Raw genomic sequence first — 14,092 nt, forward strand, 5'->3', positions numbered from 1 at the left:
TATGACGGTATTATGTTACCGCTGCATATTATTTGGCCATAATATGGCAGTATTATGCCAATACAACATATAAGTTGAGAACTACCATATATGGTGATGTTAATTGAATTCCACATATTGTCTTGGTAATATATAGTGGAAATATTTCAATACTGCATATTATAAGGACACTACATGTGAGTATAATTTCAATACTGAATATTACATCTACACTATATAGTGGTATTATTTGACTACAGCCTATTATTTGGATGTTGTATGATGGCATTAATTTACTACTGTATATTATTTGGCCACTAAATGGCAGTATTATGTCAATAGTGGATATTTGTTGAGAACTATATTCTGATATTATTTGAACAATGCATACTATGTGTGCAGTATATGGTGATATTATTTGACTACTGCATATAATTTGAATTCTGTATGACGGCATTATTTTACTACTGCATATTATTTGCCTACTATTTGGCAGTATTATGTCAATACTGCATATTATTTGGTGAAATTATTTGTTTTCTACATACTTTTTGGTAACATATAGTGGAATTATTTGAATACTGCATTTTATTTTTTTTTTCTATATTTTGGTATATTATCTTGGCGCTATATGGCGGTTTTATGTGAACTGAAGTTATGAGGAATTATAACTTTTTACTGCCCCCAAGTCAAATACAGGAGCTTCCATGGCATAGCTACAGGGGTTGCAGAGGTAGCCTGCACATTCTTTTGCGCGTTGAAATTATCTTGTAAAACGACTGTAAATTTAGCAAACATCGTGTCACCTGAAGATCCTGTTTGTATCTGAAGAAATGTCAATGCTATTTAACATGCATGTATAATCGGGCCCTAATGAGGCGTCACCTGACATCACAGGATCCCTCTCATTGTGTACCAATATTCTAAGCGAAGTAAGATGATGGCGAGACATAAAAAGTGACATTTCTGAAATATAGCTGATCACTTGTCTGCTTTATCATCATCACTTATATAGTTCTTAAACTTGAAGTGCGGTGTATAAAAAATCCATTGCAGTCATCAAGGATTTTACTTTTTTTGTGTTTTTTCCTTTTTTGAACCTTTATGTACTTTGTAGCTCCAAAATCCTTCTCAAAAAAACACTTCAAAAACACCTGGATAACTCGTCTTCTTAAAGGGCTTTTCCAAGGTGAGCAGAAATTTCTGCAGTGAATCTAGGTGACTGAGATTGCCAAACAGGGACAGTGTGCAATACATACACTGTCAGGATTCCCCTCTATCTGCAGAACGAGTGGACTGCAAATATGTGATTTTCATAGACTTAGTCATATGCCAACTAGATTGTCATCCGATTCTTTCAGTAGCCCTGTTGAAAGAAGCAGATGACAATCTAGACGGCACGGGATCACCCACTCGCGGTGGAGATGGAGCGGAATCCTTTCTGTGCGCCCAGTGGGCACTGTCGCAAATTGACTGCAGAGATTTCTGCTCAGCTTGGAAAACGTATTTAATTACTATGGGAACTCAATTCGGCTGTTTTTTTTTCATGTACAGTATGTTTTTCTGAAAAGTTTTGAAAAAGTGGCGGGGGGGAAAAAATAAAGTTTACGTCAGTTTTTTAAAAAAAAGATCCTAATAGAATCTGCTCCAAAACTAGTCACTGCCCAACAAAATGGCTGCAAGAAAACTCTTCCAAAAGCCTTCAATGCTCCAAAAAGGAGCACTTCCTCAATTGGCATTGAAAAGCTTGTTTCTTTTAATCATCTAAAAAAAAAAATCAGAATAAACATAGTCCAAGACCACCATGATGTGCTCCAACAGAAAGTCATAAGAATCACAGATCTGTCATCAGCAAACCCTGTCCCCAGGCAGAAGTTTATTTAAAAAAAAAAAAAATGTGAGCTCTATTCTCCCTCATCAGGTCCAAAGCTAAATCTCCACCGCAGCTCCTGGTGTCTGTTATTGTTTGCAGAACTGATGTCACGTCAAAAGCGCTGCAGCCAATCAGTGACTTCAGCTTCTGCCCAAGTTAAAGGCATGAGCAACTCAGAGGTTATAAACTCAGTGATCGTCTGCAGGACTAATGACATGACGTCAGCGCTGCAGACAATAACAGACAGTGGGAGCAATGGTGGAGACTGAGCGCTGGACCAGGGTAGGGTGTGCAAAGAACAGTTCATTTCTTTAAAACAAAATCTAGCTGGAGTGATAGGGTTTTGTGAAACAGGAAAAAGACTTTAATCAATAATAAATGAGTACTGAAAGCGCTGCAGCCAATCAGTGAGCGAACAGTGAGTGGACAGAGTTGCTGGGCTCAGTGATTGGCTGCAGTGCTGTTGACTGCAGATAATATCAGACACTGGGAGCAGCAGGGGGAGACTTACCACTGAACCCAGGGAGGGTGAGTAGAGCACAGTTTGTTTTGTTAACAGGGGGTTTCTATAAGTAGAAAACAATTTTATATTTTTTGTTTTCTTTGTTCAGAGATAAAATGAATGGAGGATTTTCTCGGGAATGCAAATCCATGGGATTAATTTATCATCTGAAAATTATTAATTATTAGTCTGTAACCATGGAGGACACATAGGTCTGCATAGGAGCTGTGTACACAAAACAGATATTTCATAAATAAGACTTTTCCACGGTGGTTTCTTTAATTGCGATCACATACATTGTGTGTCTCATACTGAGCTGACGGACTGCGGCTCCCTGATTGCCGGTAGATGAGAATGATCTGGAGTGCCGCGGCACTTAGGGCTGTACGGAAGAAGCCACACACTGGCACCTGTTTGCCCAGGATTGGCTTTACTAATGAGATCAGGCCAGAAATATGTTATCTGCGGTGAAATCAAGTGTGCAAACACGTAAGAAAGATAATATGTACTTATCCCAAAGTCGTGAACCAGCGCCAGAGGGAAGTGTCTAAGAATCAGATCCCCAAAATTCAATATTGTCTGTTACCTACGTATCACCTGGCAGCGACACAAACAGCAGGTCTTCTATGGAGGCCAAAAAACAGATCCAGGCTGTGCCGATCCAACCCGAAATAATAGGAAAAACCAAGCACATCACTGAGCGATCTCCCCTGAAAAGTACAGTCTGGTCCGTATAATATTCACTATATGGACAAATTATGTGCCCCCTCCACATTACACCCCAGGAGCTTCCCTGACCTGCCATTCTACATCCATACACATTAATATGGAGTCGGCCCCCACTTTACAGATATAAAGCATCGGAGTATTCAATCAATGATGTTGCTATAATTGCTGCTGAGACCAGTAGTTCCACAAGCGAACACCTCCAACAATATTACCACGAGTTTCCCCTTAGAGAACAACCGGACATCGAGCAGCTCTGCAGGAAAACCAGCTCCAAACTGTGATTAGAAGAAATCCTAATTACAAGCTCGATGTGCGACAGAGCTGCTCGATGTCCGCTTGTTCTCTTAGGCCGGAGTCACACTACAGCGAGATACGGCCGAGTCTCGCAGGTTAAAACCAAGCTCTGGCACCGGCACTCCGGAGTGGAGCGTGCAGCTCAATGTATTGCTGTGCGGCTGCACGCTCCGCTCCGGAGTGCCGGCGCCAGAGCTTGGTTTTAACCTGCGAGACTCGGCCGTATCTCGCTGTGTGTGATCCCGGCCTAAGGGAAAATTCGTGGCAATATTGTTGGAGGTGATCGCTTGTGGAACTACTGGTCTCACCAGGAATTATTGATTGACTACACTGATACTGGAAGTCTGATGAATATGACGTGGATTGTGTTCTAAAGATCATAGATGCTGTAGTAAAAACTGTATTTCATCTACCCATGGCATATTATCTACCTACAGTAGTTATGGAAAGTATTCAGACCCTTTGCTCAGTGTTGAGTAGACGCACCTTTTGAGCTAATACAGCCATGAGTCTTCTTGGGAATGATGCATCAAGTTTTTCACACCTGGATTTGGGGATCCTCTGCCATTCTTCCTTACGGATCCTCTCCAGTTCCTTCAGGTTGGATGGTGAACGTTGGTGGACAGCCATTTCCAGGTCTCTCCAGAGATGCTCAGTTGGGTTTAGGTCAGGGCTCTGGCTGGGCCAGTCAAGAATGGTCACAGAGTTGTTCTGATGTCTCTCCTTTGTTATTTTAGCTGTGTGCTTAGGGTCATTGTCTTGTTGGAAGGTGAACCTTCTGCCAAGTCTGAGGTCCAGAGCACTCTGGAAGAGGTTGTCATCCAGGATTTCTCTGTACTTGGCTGCATTCATGTTTCCTTCAATTGCAACCAGTCGTACTGTCCCTGTAGCTGAAAAACATCCCTATAGCATGATGCTGCCACCACCATGTTTCACTGTTGGGATTGTATTGGGCAGGTGATGAGCAGTGCCTGGTTTACTCCACACATACTGCTTAGAATTATCACCAAAAAGTTCTATCTTTGTCTCATCAGACCAGAGAATATTATTTCTCATAGTCTGGGAGTCCTTCTTGTGTTTTTTAGTAAACTCTATGCAAGCTTTCATATGTCTTGCACTGAGGAGAGGCTTCCGTCGGGCCACTTTGCCATAAAGGCCCGACTGCTGGAGGGCTGCAGTGATAGTTGACTTTGTGGAACTTTCTCCCATCTCCCTACTGTATCTGTGGAGCTCAGCCACAGTGATCTTGGGGTTCTTTTTTACCTCTCTCACCAAGACTCTTCTCCCACGATTGCTCAGTTTGGCTGGACGGCCAGGTGTAGGAAGACTTCTCTTGGTCCCAAACTTCTTCCATATAAGGATTATGGAGGCCACTGTGCTCTTAGGAACCTTGAGTACTGCAGAAATTCTTCTGTAACCTTGGCCAGATCTGTGCCTTGCCACAATTCTGTCTCTGAGCTCCTTGGCCAGTTCCTTTGACCTCATGATTCTCATTTGGTCTGACATGCACTGTGAGGTCTTATATAGACAGGTGTGCGCCTTTACAAATAAAGTCCTATCAGTTTAATTAAACACAGCTGGACTCCAATGAAGGAGTAGAACCATCTCAAGGAGGATCACAAGGAAATGAACAGCATGTGACTTACATATGAGTGTCTGAGCAAAGGGTCTGAATACTTATGACCATGTGATATTTCGGTTTTTCTTTTTTAATAAATTTGCAAAAATTTCTACATTTCTGTTTTTTTCAGTCAAGATGGGGTGCAGAGTGCACATTAATGAGGAAAAATGAACTTTTTTGAATTTACCAAATGGCTGCAATGAAACAAAGTGTGAAAAATTTAAAGGGGTTTGAATACTTTCCGTACCCACTGTATATGTATCTCTTTCTTATTTATCTACTTATTTCTATGTACAAAAATTCCAAGAAATGTGGGCACCACTGCAAAGTCAGATAATAAAAAAAAAATAGATTTTAAATCAGCACGACGTTTTGGCTCAAAATGGTAGAACATTTCTACAGTCTCTGCAATTTTGAGCTGAAATGTTGCAATTTGTTGATTAAAATAAGTTTTTTCATTATTTCACTTTGGAATGCAGCCCCCCATTTTTGGAATTTTTGTATGTAAGAGGTTTTGGTGAAAATTACTGTATATATATATATATTTCTTGTCTGTCTAATCTAGCCATCTCTTTTTTTTTATCTATCTATATATCATCTATTTATTATCTATCAAATATCTATATATTATCTATCTATCTATTATTGATTATCTATCTATTATCTATCTACTTAATATCTATATATTATCTATTTTCCATCTAATTAATATCTATTATCTATCTAATATCCATCTGCTCACACTATTCCCACTTCATAACGTTTTTCCTGGCTCAGGATCACATCGGGATCACACCTTGCTTATAAAAAGAATTCATCTCATTTGACTTTTTCACTTTTTATTGTATAACCAAAATGACTCATTGCCATGATAAACATAAAAGGCCATTATAACTCCTCACTCACTGAAAACATCTCTCTACAAGGCGATAGACTCTCAGTTTCTAAACACAAATAGGTGAATGCATAACTCTTCACCCTCCGTGCTCTTTTTTTCACTGCTCTTTTGTCAGTGGACATTTTTCCACATTTGTCAATACTTAAGTGAACGGATATCGGAGGATCCTAGAGTTGACTCTAATCGTTATTTTTCTGTCGGTCACTTTCTTATAACTTGCCAATCACCTGTTTGTGAGCTCTAGAAGGATCTGACATTATTTGCTTTTCTTTTTTTTTCTTGCATCTTGTAAGCAGAAATGGACAAAGGTTAATCCTAATGCAAACATACATAAAGTCGGGAGCATCACTGTACTTACATTTCCTGGTAAAGTTGAGTCGACCATAACAGGTCAACCATTGTGCCATATTACCAAACTTATCGATGAATTTGATGAAAAGATTCACTGTTGTGGGTGCAGAGATTATGGACTCTATTGGGGCAAAGCCATATGTGGAGAGCAGATACCGGGGTCCCTCTGAAGGGATTATGGAGATATGAGGATGCAGCAGCATCTTATGTATTGCTTCTCATGTGGACATATCAGTGTGTACACAGCTAATGCATTCACCTACACATCCAGAAATCATCTAATCAGTATTGATCTCACTATCAGCAGTGTGTGGTGTGTGGGCAGCCGGTAAAGTCAGAATTGATGCCATTACAAAAGGTGGTTGAGCGTAATGAGTAAGTGACAAATTCAGCTCTGCTACATTAGCATTATGGAAAACCGCAGAATATACACCTTCCTACTTTTATGTGCACTAATTGCTAAGATTTTCACATTCAGGGAATCTGTCAGCAGGTTTTTGCTACCCTATCTGAGAGCAGCATGATGTAGGGACAGAGACCCTAATTCCAGCGATGTATCACTTACTGGGCTGCTTGTTTTGATAAAATTTTTCTCAGCCAGTTCTCTGAATGCCGAGAGGTATTTAACCCTGCCTACACTGCTGACTGGCAGCTTTCTGTGTTCACTGTGCATAGGCAAAAAGCTGCCAGACAGTGGTAGGGGTGGGGTAATACAGAGCTCATGAATATGGAGGACCATATGGCAGCAGGTGTACTAGTCCTCTAGTGATAATTTCCTGTGGATAAAACTGTGATTTTATCAAAACTAAAGCAAGTAGCCCAGTAAGAGACACAACGCTAGAATCAGGGTCTCTGGCTCTACATTATACCGCTTTCAGATTAAGTGAAAAAAGCCTAAGGACAGATTCCCTTTAACTCTGAGAATGTAGGAACTATGTATCTATGCCAAGTTATGTGTGTATCTCCAGAGACAAGCATGTAAAAATCTACAATCCGTGCTATACAGACAGGGCCGCTGTCCTCAGGGTCACATCTTATCAGGACACCTGTATAACTGATTTTAAAGGAGTTATCAAAACAGAGGTTTCTCCTCCTATTAAAGTGAAAAGAAATAACAAAATGTGTCGGGAGGACTTTGCACGTCCATTTTTAGGACAAACCATTGATTTAATTGGAAGTTATGTAATACTTTATTCCACCAGTAGGGGTGCTGTAGGGAAATGAAATAATAATAATAATAATCATCTTTATTTATATAGCGCCAACATATTCCGCAGCGCTTTACAGTTGAACAGTTTCAAACACAACAGTCATAAGTAACAACGTTAACAATACAATAATTAAAGCGAAATAAGACGACCCTGCTTGTGGAGCTTACAATCTACAATGAGGTGGGAGAGATACAAAGCATAGGTTTGTATATACAATGATGTATTTACAATGACGGTCCAGCCATCTTCAGGGGGTGGGGGTTAGATGGAGATAGTGAATGGGCTACACACACACAAACATAACATGACTTTGATTACTGAATGTGATAGGCCGCTCTGAACAAATGCGTTTTGAGCGAGCGCCTAAAACTATGCAAATTGTGGATGATCCTAATATCTTGGGGTAGAGCATTCCAGAGGATTGGCGCAGCACGGGAGAAGTCTTGGAGTCGGGAGTGGGAGGTATGGATTAGGGCAGAGGTTAGTTGAAAGTCATTTGCAGAGCGCAGCGGTCGGTTAGGCCGATAGACAGAAATGAGGGAGGAGATGTAAGGGGGTGCCGCACTGTGGAGAGCTTTGTGGGTGAGAACAAGTACTTTGAATTGTACCCTGTAATGAATTGGCAGCCAGTGTAACGACTGGCGAAGAGCGGACGCGTCTGAGTAACGATTAGCCAGATGGACAACCCTGGCTGCTGCATTAAGGATAGACTGGAGAGGGGAGAGTCGAGTGAGAGGGAGGCCAATTAATAGAGCATTACAGTAGTCCAGGCGGGAGTGGATCAGGGCGACAGTGAGAGTTTTTGTTGTTTCCATGGTGAGAAAAGGGCGGATTCTAGAGATGTTCTTTAGGTGTAAGCGGCACGAGCGGGCAAGAGATTGTATATGGGAGGTGAAGGAGAGATCGGAGTCGAACATAACACCCAGACAGCGTGCCTGCTGTCGGGGTGTTATTATGGTGCCACCCACAGAGAGGGAAATGTCAGATTTAGGGAGGTTAGTAGATGGTGGGAGCAGAAGAAGTTCAGTTTTGGAGAGGTTGAGTTTCAGATAGAGAGCAGACATGATGTTGGAGACTGCAGACAGACAGTCAGTGGCGTTCTGTAGTACAGCGGGGGTAAGGTCAGGGGATGATGTGTACAGTTGTGTGTCATCAGCATAAAGATGGTACTGAAAGCCAAATCTGCTGATGGTCTGTCCAATTGGGGCCATGTAGAGAGAGAAGAGAAGGGGGCCAAGGACTGAGCCCTGAGGTACCCCAACAGTGAGAGGAAGAGGAGATGAAGTGGAGCCAGAAAACAGAACACTGAAGGAGCGGTCGGAAAGATAGGAGGAGAACCAGGAAAGAGCAGTGTCCTTAATGCCTAGTGACTGGAGCCTAGAGAGTAGGAGAGGATGGTCAACAGTGTCGAAAGCTGCAGAAAGGTCGAGAAGAATGAGCAGAGAGTGGTCACCATTACGTTTTGCTGTCAGAAGGTCATTGGTCACTTTGATGAGTGTAGTTTCTGTCGAATGTAGGGGGCGGAAACCGGACTGTGAAGGGTCTAGGAGGGAGTGAGTGGAGAGGTGAAATACTTGCTTCCAAGTTTTCCAACAGATCGCAGCTGATCACTGAAAGTGTATATATATAACTTATCAACATGGAGACCTAGCACTTTGACAATTTTTTTAAGTCCTGCCTAAAATATATCTATAAATATAAATTATTCATTTAATGTAACATTTACTTATTCGGCTGGGAAAATATATTCTGAAACCATCGAATGATTAAAATGTGATTTACATTGCTGTACAAATTTTATTATAGCCACTGCAAGCTCTCGTCACCGCAGACAATTTACTCTTGCTGATGACAGCACCCGATGACCCTACAGCTCCTTTCATCATTATCTGTGCTTATGTACAATATTACTCCTAAGTGTGTGCCCACATACGCCCACCGCCACGAGAGCACAGCTTAGGAACTGTTACCAGGACAGCGCCAAGCGTAGGTTATTAACGAGACCATGATAAAAAGGACATTATCCCTTGTAGTTTATGCCGTGCACTCAATTTTGCCCAGTTGAAGTTGGATAATTGCATTGCTGGAGTATAAAAAGCACAGGAAAAAAAAAACAAGTTATACTTAATGACTGTATGAAGACTCTAGAACTCTTAAAGGAACTCAAATCTAAGAACAACTCTTACTCTGGAGGACCCTGCATAGCCATAGATTTGAATGAGAACTGTGTAATACTTCATTTCTCCTCTGGGAGTGCTGTAGAAGAATTCAACACCTACTGCTGGTTCTTGTACAGATTGCAACTGATTGCTGGAGGTTTCTGAAACAGGACACTCTGTTGGGGAATCTTTGAAGCACAAAGGAATTAAGAAAAAAAAAAAGAATCCACCAACTTTTATAATTCTTTAAGAGCACTCCAACAACCTCGGCCCTGCAGATGTAGGAAAAAACTTTTTATAATTGTTCTGATGTTAATCAGCATTGACCTTGGGCATCTCCTGGAGTCTCTTCATTGTAAATATTCGCTGCCTCTCCTTAATCGAGGTGGATTATATTTCTTACGTCGGCCACACAGTCAGTTGCGCCTGCGTAAATCTTGTTCCCTACAGTGCAGGCGCAAGAGTTGAACACAATGGCGGACACAGACAATAAAGGGTCCCTATGCAACAACAATATATGGGCCCTTTGCAGCCAAACATCTCACCATAATGCACAATTGAGGTGGTCGTGGCCCCATTGTCTCTTGGGCCCCTGTGCGGCTGCAGAAGTTGCACCAATCATATGTCGGCCATGGAGAAATGGGCTGTGTGGTGATCTCAATCAATGCGGGAGAGGCGGCTACTGCAGGCACAGAGGAGGCACGGAACATGGTTTGGGGACGCCCATCGGACTCCTCGGTGCCAATTAGCATATGTCGCAGGACAATTATATAATGCATCTTCCTAGTTATGTGGAGCTGCCGGGGTCTCATGCAGGAGTTGCGTGCTATAAAAGAGGTCGAAAAGTTGGTAGAAGTAATTTATACAGTCATATGTAAAAGTTTGGGCACCCCTATTAATGTTAACCTTTTTTCTTTATAACAATTTTGTTTTTTGCAACAGCTATTTCAGTTTCATATATCTAATAACTGATGGATTCAGTTATATTTCTGGATTCAAATGAGGTTTATTGTACTAACAGAAAATGTGCAATCTGCATTTAAACAAAATTTGACCGGTGCAAAAGTATGGGCACCCTTATCGTTTTCTTGATTTGAACACTCCTAACTACTTTTTACTGACTTCCTGAAGCACTAAATTGGTTTTGTAACCTCATTGAGCTTTGAACTTCATAGCCAGGTGTATCAAATCATGAGAAAAGGTATTTAAAGTGGCCACTTGCAAGTAGTTCTCCTATTTGATTCTCCTATGAAGAGTGGCATCATGGGCTCCTCAAAACAACTCTCAAATGATCTGAAAACAAAGATTATTCAACATAGCTTTTCAGGGGAAGGATACAAAAAGTTGTCTCAGAGATTTATCCTGTCAGTTTCCACTGTGAGGAACATAGTAAGGAAATGGAAGAACACAGGTACAGTTCTTGTTAAGCCCAGAAGTGGCAGGCAAAGAAAAATATCAGAAAGGCAGAGAAGAAGAATGGTGAGAACAGTCAAGGACAATCCACAGACCACCTCCAAAGACCGGCAGCCTCATCTTGCTGCAGATGGTGTCACTGTGCATCGGTCAACAATACAGCGCATGCATAACGCCTTTTTGTATGACCAAACAACTCAATCTTTGTTTCATCAGTCCACAGGACCTTCTTCCAAAATGTAACTGGCTTGTCTAAATGTGCTTTTGCATACCTCAGATGACTCTGTTTGTGGCGTGCTTGCAGAAACGGCTTCTTTTGCATCACTCTCCCATACAGCTTCTCCTTGTGTAAAGTGCGCTGTATTGTTGACCGATGCACAGTGACACCATCTGCAGCAAGATGATGCTGCAGGTCTTTGGAGGTGGTCTGTGGATTGTCCTTGACTGTTCTCACCATTCTTCTTCTCTGCCTTTCTGATATTTTTCTTGGCCTGCCACTTCTGGGCTTAACAAGAACTGTACCTGTGTTCTTCCATTTCCTTACTATGTTCCTCACAGTGGAAACTGACAGGTTAAATCTCTGAGACAACTTTTTGTATCCTTCCCCTGAAAAGCTATGTTGAATAATCTTTGTTTTCAGATCATTTGAGAGTTGTTTTGAGGAGCCCATGATGCCACTCTTCATAGGAGAATCAAATAGGAGAACTACTTGCAAGTGGCCACTTTAAATACCTTTTCTCATGATTTGATACACCTGGCTATGAAGTTCAAAGTTCAATGAGGTTAGAAAACCAATTTAGTGCTTCAGGAAGTCAGTAAAAAGTAGTTGGGAGTGTTCAAATCAAGAAAATGATAAGGGTGCCCATACTTTTGCACCGGTCAAATTTTGTTTAAATGCAGATTGCACATTTTCTGTTAGTACAATAAACCTCATTTGAATCCAGAAATATAACTGAGTCCATCAGTTATTAGATATATGAAACTGAAATAGCTGTTGCAAAAACCAAAATTGTTATAAAGAAAAAAGATTAACATTAATAGGGGTGCACAAACTTTTACATATGACTGTATAGGGGAAAATCTGGTGAAAGAAGGAGAGAATCCAACTAAGTTGCAAACTTTGCAAAGACTTAGCTCCAGATACATTAAGGCTATGTGCCCACATAGCATTTTTCAAGCGTTTTTTTCCTGAGCAGTAATGCATGCCCTTGCCAGGGAAAACGCATGCGCTTTTTGACACGCGTTTTTGACACGATTGTCAAGAGTTTTGACATGCGTTTTCCTATGTGTTTTTGCAATTACAGTGTATGTATGCGGAATCGCATGCGATTCCGCACAATTAATGAACATGCTGGGGTTTTTTTCGGCAAGGGCGTTTCAGCAGCAGAAAAAACACACCATTAGCACAACATGTGCGTTTTCCATTCTATTACATTAGATGCTTTTCTTAAGCGTTTCCGCTGCAGAAACGCTTGTCTAAAAGCGCTGCGGAAACGCTTAAAAAACGCAACGTGGGCACACAGCCTAAAAGAAATCAGATATACGTGCGCTGGAGACAATCATTGGTAAATCACCAGACTGATTTATTATGATGCAACGTTGTTTCCAAACCTGTAAATATTTATACAACTGGGTATTTGCATTGTCCACAATGTACATTACTAAGATCCTTCTTAGACTTTCTGCAAAGACTGAAGAGGACAGAAAAAACAAATTTACGGTGATCATCGGACACAGAGATTAGTGCAAACACTTTCATTCCTGTCTATAGAGTTTACGACTTCGGAGCTTGCAATCTACTCAATGCATGACAGTGAAGGCGGCCATCTCAGCGGCACTACGTACATCTACATGGCAGCCTTGTGGACCATAGAGCTTGCAATCTACTTAATGCATTACAGTCCTACATATATCTACATGGCCACCTTGTGGACCATAGAGCTTGCAATCTACTTAATGCATTACAGTCCTACATATATCTACATGGCCACCTTGTGGACCATAGAGCTTGCAATCTACTTAATGCATTACAGTCCTACATATATCTACATGGCCACCTTGTGGACCATAGAGCTTGCAATCTACTTAATGCATTACAGTCCTACATATATCTTCATGGCCACCTTGTGGACCATAGAGCTTGCAATCTACTCATCCAGTGCACATTGGTCGCAGACATATTGTACAGGGGCCCACCAGAGAATTCTCCTGTTCTCCGGTGGGCCAGTCCAAGCCTGCTTAGGGCTTTGCGGTAACAGATCCACGTCCTAAATACCAGCTTTCCTCGTAGATACATTTGTGACTAGTTTCCATTTCCAGCCTCTTCTACCCAATGTGGGAGTTTATATAACTGGATCTCCATAAACTTGCGCTCAGGGATACAGCGCAGCTTCTATCATTACGCAACGCAATAAATTAATAACTAAGAAGACATTACGGATCGCTATAGGGAAATTAATCAGGGTTAACACCTTGTGTGCTGGAGGGGTGCACAGCTGTGCTTTCTTTTCCCAGGCCCTTGAGGCTGGAGCTGGCACAGAGGAGGCTGAAAGTGCAGTCAGTATATAGAGAGTGTACTCACCCTCCACCTGTATCTCTGGACATGCTGCTGGCCTGGCACTGAGCACAGTCTCTCTAGATGAGCGCAGAGGATAGACACATACACAGCTGCAAGGACTGAGTGACTGTCACACACAAGGGCTTGGGCAGGGCTAGCTCTGCCCTCTCACAGCTCTCTGATTGGGAGCTACCTTGACATACAGACTGCAGCCTGCCCTGTAGACGTCAGCTGTGTGCCACTCACATCCTTACACATAGATTGCAAGCTCCTTTGGTGACAGCACGCTGGTGCTGCAGTAGAGAGCACCGACTCCGCAGACGATTCCCACTGCATGTACTAGAGAATCCAGATCGGTAATAAGGCTATGTGCCCACGTAAGCAGAATTTTCCTGAGCAAAACCAGACTCCTTCTAAAGGAAATCCACAATTTTTTTTCGCTTTTTTTGGGCGGATTTTTCGCGTTTTTTCCCTGAGCATCCTAATACAATGAACATAGTGGCAA

The 14,092-nt window shown here is 41.8% G+C and overlaps 1 protein-coding gene across 3 annotated transcripts in view; it reads right to left on the reverse strand.

The window, feature by feature from the left end:
- TTC39A (tetratricopeptide repeat domain 39A) overlaps positions 1-13,850 on the reverse strand; it is an 80,267-nt gene extending 66,417 nt beyond the window's left edge. Inside the window, exon 1 of one of the 3 annotated variants that reach the window (XM_073563661.1) lies at positions 13,612-13,850. In XM_073563661.1, the coding sequence (XP_073419762.1) occupies positions 13,612-13,634 (23 nt within the window). In that variant the 5' untranslated portion in view covers positions 13,635-13,850. Of the gene's footprint in view, positions 1-13,501; positions 13,556-13,611 lie in introns of those variants that run through there. The other 2 variants (XM_073563660.1, XM_073563662.1) reach the window with 2 other exon arrangements.
- Between the last annotated feature and the right edge of the window lie 242 nt (positions 13,851-14,092).

The sequence above is a fragment of the Dendrobates tinctorius genome, unplaced genomic scaffold (assembly GCF_039654945.1).
Source record: "Dendrobates tinctorius isolate UK_male_01 unplaced genomic scaffold, ASM3965494v1 ptg000396l, whole genome shotgun sequence".
Taxonomy (NCBI): domain Eukaryota; kingdom Metazoa; phylum Chordata; class Amphibia; order Anura; family Dendrobatidae; genus Dendrobates; species Dendrobates tinctorius.